Source organism: Megalobrama amblycephala, linkage group LG19 (genome assembly GCF_018812025.1).
Source record: "Megalobrama amblycephala isolate DHTTF-2021 linkage group LG19, ASM1881202v1, whole genome shotgun sequence".
In the NCBI taxonomy this organism is placed as follows: Eukaryota; Metazoa; Chordata; class Actinopteri; order Cypriniformes; family Xenocyprididae; genus Megalobrama; species Megalobrama amblycephala.
In genome coordinates, this window is record NC_063062.1 from 28,286,052 (window position 1) to 28,298,801 (window position 12,750).

At 38.5% G+C, this 12,750-nt stretch overlaps 1 protein-coding gene across 8 annotated transcripts in view; it reads right to left on the minus strand.

The window, feature by feature from the left end:
* Nucleotides 1–12,750, minus strand: part of sema6dl (sema domain, transmembrane domain (TM), and cytoplasmic domain, (semaphorin) 6D, like) — a 144,761-nt gene that overhangs the window by 10,112 nt on the left and 121,899 nt on the right. For 5 of the 8 annotated variants that reach the window (XM_048167927.1, XM_048167925.1, XM_048167926.1 and 2 more), the window contains exons 1-5: nt 9,886–10,028; nt 1,815–1,983; nt 681–792; nt 485–545; nt 70–132 (exon numbers count right to left, since the gene is read on the minus strand). In XM_048167927.1, the coding sequence (XP_048023884.1) occupies nt 70–132; nt 485–545; nt 681–792; nt 1,815–1,932 (354 nt within the window). In that variant the 5' untranslated portion in view covers nt 1,933–1,983; nt 9,886–10,028. Of the gene's footprint in view, nt 1–69; nt 133–484; nt 546–680; nt 793–1,814; nt 1,984–9,298; nt 9,856–9,885; nt 10,029–12,750 lie in introns of those variants that run through there. The other 3 variants (XM_048167922.1, XM_048167923.1, XM_048167921.1) reach the window with 2 other exon arrangements.

Below are 12,750 nucleotides of genomic sequence, written 5' to 3' on the forward strand. Positions count from 1 at the left end.
TTGCTTCAGTGCTGTAAATACTACAAGACCAATGACAGCTGATTTATGCTGAAGAGGTGGAGGACTCACTCTGTGCTTTCCCTTCATGGCACATGTTTCCCTGTCCGCCTGCCCCGACCGCCACGTCAGCTTCTGTGACATCAAGCACCAGCACCATTAGACACTTGTAAACATTAACACTGTACTACACTGCTTTCTAATCAGGCATGATGCAAAAAGTTTCCAGCAGCCATTAATAAGTAACCTGCCTATTTATTTGAATATATATATATATATATATATATATATATATATATATAAATGTTACAACATTTTTATAGCTCTGTAAAGTCCAGAAACAGAAAGACAGAAAAGAAATCTAGCAATTTACAAAAAGTGGTGCCCTTACTGGAACTTAGATAGTTTTTATCGCTTGCTGCTTTATTGTGTCACACCTGGTTAGAACAAGAGCATTTGGTCATAAAGTGATTTACTGGGAACCCACCCTGTATGGAATGATCTCATTCCTGTAGTACTCTCTTAGACTCACTAAATACACCTGGTCCCTGCGAGAGAGATAGAAACAGTTTATATTACACATACATTACTAGTCACAGTTCTACTGTTCACCAACCAGCTCGTCTGAGCAGGTCAAATGGTCAAAGATCATGGTTTCACATCCTCTTTAAGTGCTGACCGACCTGCCCGCGATGAAGAGTGTATCATGTATCTGGGTCATCAGCTGAAAGTCCAGTCTATGCTGAGATTCATTGCCAGAGGGGCGTCCACGGAAAACCGGGTACTGTCGTGCATCTGCAGAACAAACAGATGCGCTGTTATTCAGTATTAGCATCAACAGAGATCGATGTTGGTATTGATCGGCTGTGGCAACTGCATGTTAAACTGCCCTAAAGAAAGACTTTGCTAAAGTAATGAATATTACACCAGCAGCTCCCGCATTGACGTCCAGCGACTGCACTGTCAGCATGCTAGGGTGTTTTCTCACTGCAGAGCACAGAAGCGCTAATGCAGCGACTATAGACGTGTGTTTCGTCTTCTAAAGAGCGTGGATGGCTGTATTTTCAAGTACAGGTACTTTTATGTCCCAGAAGTTATTAAAACTAATTATTACTTTTAAAATGTTAGAATGCCCCACCATAAGGTAATTTGAAAGGTAGCAAAAAAAAAAAAAAAAAAAAAAAAATTATGTTTGATTTTATTGGTTTAAATAGGCCTAGTATCAAACCCAGACTTTCAATATTAAACAAGAAAAAATCCATTATAAACATATACAGTTAAACCAAAATTTATTCAGACACCTTGAACATTTCATTCATTAATATAATTTATTCACTATAGTTTAAAATGGTAATAAAATATTACAAGATCTCAGAGTTAAACTGTGTCAGATAAGCACATTTTTTTTTAAATTATGTAGAAAAAAAAGTAACTGAAATTTAATTGTGCATATTTATGATACATAAATACTTATTACTTTGGAAGACAAAGGAGTCTGCCATTTTATTCCACTTTATTTAAAGAAAAAAAAAGTTGATTTAGTTGGTGGAAATGTAATTTGTTTTTGATGTTCAGAAAAATGACTATATATATATATATTCTGTGTTCTATGTAAATCTGCTAGCCATTGTTAATGGGAAATGTGATGAACTAGTGAGAGTGTAAACCTTGTATTTTATGGCAGTTTATTTTCTAAAAGCCCGCAGGGACAAAAGTGCACTTAGCTGAAGAAAAGAAATGTTTTTTCAAAGAACTTGATAAAGATCTTATGTAAATGGGGGCAGTTCACAAACAGTGTGATGCCTGCTGGTTCTTACAGTGTCTGTCCACAACGTCCAAAGGGATGTTGTCCTCAGGAAAGCTCACGGCCTCCAGCTGGGACGCCATCAGCAGCAGTAGCAGCAGCAGGTCAGTCGTCAGTTCTCGCCACCCCATCGCTGGCACAGAGGGCAAACACCTCCTGTACTGCACTTATGTAGATGTTACCTGAAACACACAGAGACACAGACATACAGACGTCAACATACATCCCAGACGCGATTTCCTCTTGTGTTTTTGTGTATGACCTCTGTCAGGATTTGCTGCGTAGATTAGAATGCCTTTTTTTTTTTTTTTATACGCATACAGGTTCACTCCCAACAGATCATTCAGTGTATGTGTTTTTGGCAGCCAATACCCATGATTGAAAATCTGTCCATGAGAGGAAGGTCAAAAAACAGACAGAGAGGGGGTGGAAAGTGAGTGCTTGAGACACCAGAAAAGCATAAATGAACATTGTGCTATCAGCTAGCATCGAAACTTTCACACATATACACAATATTTTAGGATATATAATATTGGCAATATATTGTGTATACTATTAAGTGTGTGTTTGGATTGAGTACTATGTGTGGGAGTGTGTTTGCTGCGCCTGGCACAGAAGTCTTCAAACGGACATTCTAACAGGAAGATTTTCAAAGGTCTGCATGCTGCGGTTGGGGTCGTGTCCTGGAGAGACAATCATCTGTGCATATTAATGAGCAGTGTAAAGTCAAATATTTATAAAGCTACAAATTATTCATGCCAGCAAAGCCCGAACGGATATAAACAATTTACATGGAGACAACAAGCATCTTGGCAGAACGAGAGAGAGTGAGTGAATCAGGCCCCAACCATTTCCTGAGAGTGTCTCACCACACATGCTTGCATATAGTATTGACATTTTTTGCAATTAGCAGCCATGTGCACCTGCTCCCACACTGTAATATGTATATGCTGCCTGTACCACCCTGCTATTATTGATTAGCTGTTGATTGATCAGTTCTCATTTGATCAGCGGAATGGGTCGTGGCCTGGGGAAATTCTCCAACTGAAATACAATCCACAGTCCTGCGAGGAAGGGAGTTTCTCTGCTCATCTGTTGCCATTATGGATCTTCATTTCTTCAGGCTGACTGCAAGGGATTCTGGGCTATCTGTGCTTTGATCAGATCAATAGAAATGACTCTTCTCTGGCAATTATTTTAGATGAGATGAGAGGTGAGAAAAGGTTGATACGAGAAGACGACGGGATGAGAAGGGACGGAGAGACAACAGACGAGATGCGAAAAGAAGACGAGAAGATGAAGAGAAAAGGAGAGACGAGATGAGATGAGACAAGGACAAGATGATAGATGAGAAAAGTTTATATGAGACAAGGTGAGAAAAGAAAGGGTCAAGAGAAAAAGGAGACGAGGAGCTGAGACATGCATATGAGATGAGATGAGAAAAGAAGAAAAGGAGACAAGATGAGAAGAAAAGAGACAAGATGAAGCAAGAGGACATGAGACAGGGACGACAGACTATATGAAAATAAAACATTTGAGACAAGAAATGAAGAGAAGCAATATGACAATAGGTGACAAGACAAAAATAGAACAAGGAGGACACATCAAATGAGATGAGACAAACATGAGACATGAGGTGAGACGAGAAAAGAACAGATGAGGAGAGACAAGATAGGAATAGACAAAACAAGGTTTGAAGAAAGGAGAGGCAAGAAGAAAGGAGACGAGACAAGGATGAGAGGCTAGATGAGAATAGAACATAAGCGAGACCAGAAGAGAAGGAGAGACAAGACAAAAAGAAAAGAGATGAGATGAAAATTGAAGAAAAGAGAGGCAAAGAGAATGAGACACTAGATGAAAAAAAGATAAAAGAGGAGAAAATGAGACTAGATGAGAAAAGGAAAACAAGAAGCTGAGACAAGACAAAAAAAAAAGCACAAATAAGATGAGGACACATGAGAGAGACAACATGAGTCAAGAAGAGATAAAAAGAATAGACAAGATGAGACCAGAAGATAAGGTGAGAAGAAAAGAGACAAGATGAGGTGTGAATTGAAGCAGGAGAGGCTAGGCGAAGAGATGAGACAGGGGTGAGAGAAAGAGGAAAAGGGAGACAATATGGAGACGGACTCACAGAAATAAAACAGACAAGATGAGAAGGACACATACAGACAAGCAACCTCTCAAGAAGAGATCTCAAGAAAAGGATCAAGACGAGACAAGGTGAAAAAAAGGAGAGACCAGAAGACGGGACAAGAATAAAGATTAACTTTTCTTCGCCCATGTGGTACTTGAGCGATTAAAAGCTTTAATGTTTGGACACTTTGTGGAAGTCAAAAGGTCAAGGGGTCAAAAAATGTGTCTATCATAACGGAGCTCCAAATGAATTTCTTTTCCCAGGCGCATCCTTGATCCGTACAGAAGTGCACACATCAGCAGAACAGTGCTGTCGGAGGGGCCGGGAAACACCGTATGGATTAAGCGATGTGTACAAGAGGAGCCCCGGTTTAATACAGCACTGAGAGTCTAATCACAGCTTCACAGCGCCGTATCATATCCTCCGCCTGGATATTACTTCAAGAAATAAAGAGGGATATTTCCAGCACCCTGGAACATATTCATTGTCAATGACAGAAATTCCTTACAAGCTCTAATCATTATTCATAGCAACACCACAGGGAGTTACAGAGACATGCTACAATACCACAACAATTCAAATGTACGAAAAACACCAGGCTCGGGCAAAGAGAGCATGAGAAACCTAATGCAAAACAGAAACAAAGGACATACAAAGGTCAGCCGTCTTAAATTTCTTTTCAATATACAGCGAGCGCAACGTGTTTTCTATTGAACGTCTTGGTTTGGTTTTCCATTCTTGCCCTCCAGTGTATGAGCCCGGACAGGCCCTGCGTGGAGAGAGAGACGACTAGTCACGCAACCTGTTAGTGTTTAGCTGCTCCCCGGCTACTCTCATTACAGCCTCTCTCAGTGCGACGCAATAGCGCACTCGCTGATGTTTTTGGCTGCGTATCCCGGGATGCTGGCACGCCCCTTGTGTTGGCAGGTCGTTCCAGTAAGATTGCCTGCAGCAGATCCACCCAGAGCCCGCCCGTGAGAGTCCAGCTGCAGGAAATGCGACAGTGAAGGCCAAAAGAACAAAGCCGGTCGGTGACATTCTGTGGCTTTAGTTAACCTTGTGAAATAGATGCTCCCCAGTGGCTGCATTAGTGCAGCTGATGTGCTATGGTTAGTTTTTATGCATCTTGATGCAAGAGAGAATTATGTTGCTTAACCGAGGAGCATTTCAATCAACTTTGCTTTACTTTAACACAAACCCTGCAGATCTGCCTGAGGCCTGAGAATGAATGTGAAAGAATAAATCAACAGAAGCTGTATGATGGTGTATATACCACACAATGCCAGAAATGTGCCAACTGACAAGAGACTTTGTTATACCGTGGTCGAAATATACAAGTGGCTATCAGTGCTCAGGAGTGCTTTATGTTATTTACATACAAAAGCAATGAAAAAAACATGGAAAAACGTGACAATACAGAGTGGGATGTATGCCAAACATGTCTCAAACTTGGTTTTGAACTGATAAGGGTAGAACTTGTATTTGGTCAATGACGTGACAGGTCATTTTTTTGTCCAAAGGCATTAATAATAATAATAATAAAAAACAAAGATATGACATCTAAAGTATGTAAGGTAGCACAACTAGATCTCTTTTATTGAATCAAAAAAGGTTTTAATTATATTTTGCTACATATATAAAGGTATTTTAAAGATTTTGAAGTGCCAAAAGATCATTCGGTTTAACTGTCCAAAGGCAATACAGCCATTTCATTTGTGATTAAAATATCTTAAAATGTAATAAATGTACATATTTTTTTATTCTGGCATGATTTTATAACATCATATATCATCATATAACAGTGTAAAATGGTATTAAAATTATGTGTAGAAGTCATTGATTTGTTATGAGAAAGAATGTTCGGAAAAATGCATTTCATTGATGTCATTCGGAGTAACCAATCAGGTAATTCGGTACAACCGCTATAAAACATGGAAAATGTTGTAATATTTTAAAAACTTGTACTAAATATAAAATGTTTGATTGTCCTTTTGCTAGCTAGCTAGATATCTGTCTGTTAGCATTGTTTGAGAATATCGTCAATCGGTATAACCAAATGTGTCATTCGGTAAAACCAAAATTTTGGTTAAACCAAATGACTTTTATGGTGACAAATTTTGTCCATCTTGTAAAAAATGTGAAAAGCAGTGTTAATTGATTATAAAAACCACATAATCTCATTGTTAACACTTAATAAAACTTCAAAATGAATTATATCCCCCTTATTTTTTTTTTTTTTTTTACACTTTTAAAAGCCTTATTCGTCAATGACACATTTAAGGGTATTTGTTAGGCACAAAACAAAATTAATCATTTCTGATTGCCAAGTAACATTGCCATATTTCTTTGTTAATATAATATAAAACGGATTTGTGGTCACGTGTGTATATTGATCAAAGATGAAAAATGTTTCACATTAATAAATGAATAATAATCAAGTCAGGTGAAGAATCTTACATTTAATTAACATTAATAATGAGCAATCCATTTGTTAAAATATATATATATATATATATATATAGTGATAATATATTTGTCATAACGCCTCCTCAGATCTGCTTTCAAAACTCAACAGTTGTGATGTGTATGGTTTCAGAGACACTCACGCTGAGATTAGAGCTCTCCCACAGAAGAGCACTGAAATCATAAAGTTGTTTACAGTGGGATTACAGCTGAGGAGTCACAACTTGTTACTCCACAGCTGTATGAGAGGTCACCGCCCCACCTGAGCAGCTCCACTCCCCACCCCCACTCTCCCAAAGCCCTTTCCTGCAGGTGTGTGCAAGTGTGTGTGTGTGTTGAACAATAGCGAGCTCAGGGTCCGTTCAGTCCGGGCCAGTGAGGAGACCTCCATGCTTTAAAGGTTAAATCAGTTACTCAAGCCTGACCGAGGCTGAACACAAGACAGCAGGACTGGCGTGGGCTTAGTGGACACAATGTGGCCAGCTGTTGTGACTGACTTTATTCACACACCCACATGAAATGTGCTGAAACTGCTTCGCTGTGAAGTTTCAGAAGAGGTAGATGTTATCTGGCGCTCTCTAAAAAGGGGGTTGACAGGTTCAGCAGAGATAAGAGGAAACGCAGGGGGCCGCACACTCTTGTGGTGTGTGTTTCACAGAGATGAATCTCTTAAACTCAATGTCACACATTCATGGAGCACAAATTAACAAAAGCATGCATTAGGAGAACAGCATATGCCATTAACTTCCATATGGTCACACAGTAAGAAATGGAGAAGAGCGGAGAGTGTTGTAATAAAGAGTGAGTTGTAACGCAGTTTAACCAATTAAAAATGAGCTACAGGGTGAAATTACTATCATACATGACCAACATCCTTCTGAGGTGACAGTAGTTGTAAGATTTATTTGATAAAGCTATAGTACATCCTTTTTTTGTATCATTGTGGAGACTTTCCATTGACATGTTTTTTATACTAAGCAAATTATACTTTCTATTCTTGACCCCTAAACCTTTTTAATTAAGATATTATTTAGTTTGTTTTCCTCATGGGGACTGTTGGCTGCTTCACACAATGTAGGTAATTTCAGGTTTTATTGTCCTTGTTGGGACATGTGGTGCTCACAATCTAGACAAAAGCTCAGCACAAACATAGACCTTATGTTTTTAGCTTATGTTTTAGTCGATAGCTTATGTTTAATGTATTTGTTCGACATTTGTTACTTTGCTGGACTGAATTAAAATGTTTTATAGATGTTTACTGTTTTGAATTACCATTTATAAAATGAAGTGGGTGGATTGGGGTGATGGCATAACAGTTGTTTCGAAAAATTAACTTTTATGTGGACTACAACAGCTGTACAACATTTAAACCTATGTTTTAATCTTACAACCCACTCAAATAAGGTACTTTATATAAAATTTGGGTACATTTAATGTGTTAGCAGTCTTCAGTCTCCACTACTTCGTGTTTTGCTCTCAACATTTGCCTCAGTATTTTGCAACAACAAGCAACATTCTGCACGAACACAGAATAAAACGAGATGACTGACCTAAAGAAAAATAATTTCTTTGTTCTTACAACTCATTCATTCATCCTGCTGACGGCTGCCACTCACGTAACAAACTCATTTCGCTTCATGCTACATGTGTGTTTATAACACCGCATCTCGATGTCACTCAACAGTTTGTCTATGACCGATTCAAAGCATACGAACAGCAGAGAGCATCTTCAAAACCCTCTCCGCTCGGAACCGGACCTGAACTCCGCCTCTGAAGAGAGCATATGAATCAAAGCGTTTAGGCTGGAGCCGAGCCATGACGAATCTCTTGAGTTGCAGTAAATGCATAAAGACAACAGTGGAGTGTTGGGTCGGTAATGGCTTCTGCTGGGAAATTGATTGTGTTAATGCATGACCGTGGGCTCCAAAACCCACTTTACACAACAACAGCAACACTATCTCCCTCCCTCTACATCGGACCATATTCTAGAGGCAGTAGAGATTATTGTTTTGTTGTTTAAAATATCGTATCAGTTTGAATGACATAATGCAACTCCCAGGCAAAGGTTAGCTAGATGAATTTAATCGTCCTTGTTGTCTACTTCTATATGAACTTCGATCCCTCATCATTACGGGACAGGAGGGATCTAAAGTGCATTATGGAGATACATCTGTCCCATCCAATGTCAGAAATTAACTGGCATTGATTTACAGGGGCGTTTTGACCTTTTTGTGTGTGTGTGTGTGTGCACACATTTATTCCAAACATTTCAATTGACTTAATTGAAATTGACACTAAAGTAGCTATGGCTATCTCTAAATAGACATGCATTTCATAATATTATATACATTTTAAATTTTAAAATCATGCGAATTCACAAGAGGAACATGTTTCCCCAATATTTTAAATAGCTAGCTGGGCATTTTTGCCCCACGTCTGGGTTAATTTCTGACCCTTGTCCCATCTGTCCCGTTTATTAGCCTGGATAGAAACGATACAATTGAGGAATCAAATGCTTGAATAAGCTTCTATGCGTTTTCCAATCATAAGGTATTTAAATCCCGTTTTTTTTTTTTTTTTTTTGTAATTCATATTTTCATTTATATTATGATAATACGCAAAAAAAGATACAAGCACTATAGGAAAAAAAATACTATTTCTCTTTAATCGAATAAACGCACTGTATCAACAGCATGTGACAGTATTGCACTGCTTTTCTCTTATTAATAATGCTAAATAGCCTATAACAGGCAAAGTTACTTTTATCTAAGCGCTTCCAGCAGTCTCGAATTATCAGTCTAAATACAGAAAAAAAAAGTTTCGTTAAGCAGTATTAGAGCACCGTTTACTCCAACATTTGTGACAACAGAGTGTAAAAATGAGAACAGAAATCCTACCTGAATGTTCTCCAAACGAGCATGTAGACTATGACGCTCTCTCCGCGTTATATTCCAAAGTGTTTTACTCTGTTAAATCCAATTGAGAATCAGACAGCATGTGTGTAGTTCGGTCCATAAAGCCAGAAGATCCACATGTGTTTGTTTTATCCGAACCACTCAAAACAATTCCCAGAGCCCGTGGGGCTCGTCCAGCTCGTCTTCTGGATAAAGCTTTGTGATCTTCAAAAGCTCACCGATCAAATAGCACCAAGACCCTCCCTCTCCTCTAGCACCATCCCCCCGTCATTCACCAAACCAAATCAATACAACCCAAACCAAATAAAACCAACTAAGTAATTACCTCAAGAGATCTGCCCTTCAGAATGAAGAACTTTAAGCGCGTGCGCCACTCCGCTTATAAACAATCCGAATCGGTGTGAACGGGTAACAGGGTGAATAAAAATAGCTCCAGTTCTATTTTTGCTCTGCACCTAGAGTACTTCTGATGTTTTGGAAATCTTTTTCTGGCCGCTTCTTTTCCTTTTCCCCATTTTTACAGTCTCACACGCTCGTAACGTTGCATTTCCCCAATAAAATCAACTCACCTCATCTGAATCCGTGATTCTCTTTACGCGATTTGGATCGCAACAACTCTGAGTCAAGCTTGAAGTGTCTCTCTCCGTTCGGAGCGGGGAAAAACAAACTAATGCACGGCAAATGGTGTAACTCGATCCATCCCGAGTCCATCCATCAGCAGAGCCAACCACAGCCTTGCCTAGAAACTGATCCCTCCCCATTCCCTCTCTCTATCCCTCTCCCTCTCTCTTTCTCTCTACTCCCTCTATCCACTCCAGCACTAGTAGATGTGGTTTTTGGCTGCTTTCCCTTGCTAGGCTGTTTTTTCTTTCGCTTGCCAGAGTGTGAGACCTTTATTGTCTGTATATGTGTATGTATTTATGTATATAAAGATATGTATATAATATTTATTAATGCTTTTGCAATGTAAACACTTTTAACACACCAATAAAGCGCCTTGGATCTCTTGTGTGTATATATGCGAGAGGCCCTAACATCTTGGTGACCCTGAGGGGCCCCCCTCTCTTCCCAGTCCCTTCCCCCAGCAGTAAGCTGCTTGTTAAATCTTTTCCACAGAACTGTTTTGGGAAGGGAGGACAGCGAACCACACTCCTTGGAACAGCTCTTTGGAAGGAAATCTTGACTTTCAGCTTGAGGCAAAAAAGAAAGGAGCAAATAGAATTTATTTTGACACAATGCTCCCATGCATTTTCACTGCCAACCTTTTAGAACCATTTTCAATAACATAAGGCATGCATAGAAAACATTCTCTCAATCTTTACATTAAACGTAGCTGTGATCAAAGTTTCCAAAGTTTATTGTTTGCATAATTATGCATGTCTGCACAAATAGTATTCAATCTTGCGATATATATTTCAAAATGGTTACTGATCAATTAAATATTAACATGAGCTGCTGTGTGAATTAGTTACAGATTCACTTTAATGCTGTATTGTGTACGGGTGTGAACATTAACACGTACGAGCTGATAGAGAAACAAAGAACGTGGCAGAGTGTTAGAGGATTTGGCAACTGTGCAGAGACACCGCAGTCAACAGCATTTAGTATTGTGGTTCCTATAAGTGTATAATTGTTGCTGTGAAATGCACACAAGTATTGGAAAGTAAATATTACCTCTGCTCCCAGCAGTCGCTAACGGAGTAGATATAATGATTAGAAAATTAAATGCACATATAACTGTGGAGAAGCGAGTCAGAATGCCAGCACATCCTGCCGGTAACTGGACAGACACACAGTGTACATAAACGTAATAGTTTTAGAATTTGTTCCACTGACCTAGTTGAGTTTGCTGTTAATAAACTTGTCAGCACAGGTGAAGCCGTTGCAGGGAAATAGAGCAGGTAGAGTAAATTGAAAAGTGAAAGTTTTACATCCTAAGACCTCCCTGAGGATTTAAGTTTGCTAATTCAGAGCTCATGAGACATAACTGAGAAATCTAGTTGCGCTTCATTACAGTTTTTTTCAATTGCTAACATACTTTTGTCCATTCTGTAGTCACATTTTCAAAACTCTAAACACATTTAGCAGAACATTCGTCTGTTGTGACCATACCATTAACACAATTCATGTCGTTTTCACACAAAATGCAATCAATTAACACATTTCTTAAATGCTTAAATTTTCTTTTCATATAAGCTTACCTCATACCAAAATCATGGATCTTTCTCATCTTATTTGCAAATGCTTAAACACAGCAAGTCAGAAATGAAGACCCAATGTTCCAATCTTTAAATATAGTATAAAACCTCTAATTCTGCAACAACAGCAGCTCAAAAGTATTGAAAAAAAATATATAAAACAAATACTAAACAATTGATAAGCATTTTTAATTAGCAGATCACTGAAATATTGAGAAATAGCAGATTCCAATCTCAGTTGGAAGCGCAGGTGTTTAAGTTATTTTCATTACATGGACACACAGTAAAATAGGACTCTTTGAATCGGATTTGTTCAGTGTGGATGAAGAACAACACAGAGGAGCAGAGAGAAAATAATATCTGGGTAAGGGAGAAGAATAGCTGAAGGAGGAAAGGAGAAGTTGAATCAGGACAAGGGAGAAGAAGAGGTATGGGAGAGGAGGAAGAATGCTGGACTGTGCATCTCTGTTTTTTTCACTTACACGTGGAACCTATGAAAGCTTATTTCTGCCATGCTTAGAAAATAAAAAAGGTAATTATGTCTTTTTATCTCACAATTCTGACTTTTTAAACTCAATTCCTATAGTTTACATATCACAATTCTGAGGGGAAAAAGTCAGAATTGTGAGATGTATATTCACAATTGCAAATTAAAAAAAAAAAAAAAAAAAAAAAAAATAGAATTGTGAGATAAAAAGTCACTATTACCTTTTTTATGCTTTTTTATTCTGTGGTGGAAAAAAAAAGCTTCAACAGTAACCAAAGGCCATGTATGTTGGATTTGTTGTTGATCAATGGCAGCAATTTCATGTTTTAATTTCAGTAAATGCTTCATGTAAAGCTTTTATTACAACGATTCCACTACCACTGTTCCATATATGCAGAATATGTGGTCTGCGTAGGGCACTAACTACCAATAGGACACCATCCCACCCTCTATGAGGGCAACATCAACACCACACACCCAACCCCAAAAAGAGATTTCAACCAAGGGGCCAACTGAAGTTCTGCATAGGGGACTCATCTGACCAGTAGCTGCCCTGAGCAATTCTGTTACTTTCTTCTTCTTTTTTTCTACTGCACATTCTATAAAATAATGACTCACTTCTGTTGCCAAGAATGAACACATTCAACACTCAACCAAAAATATAGAATGGCTTACATTACTCTATTACTGTAGTAAAAGGAAACTGAATTATAAAAACAATGGATTTCATATTTTCTCCAGTTAGAACT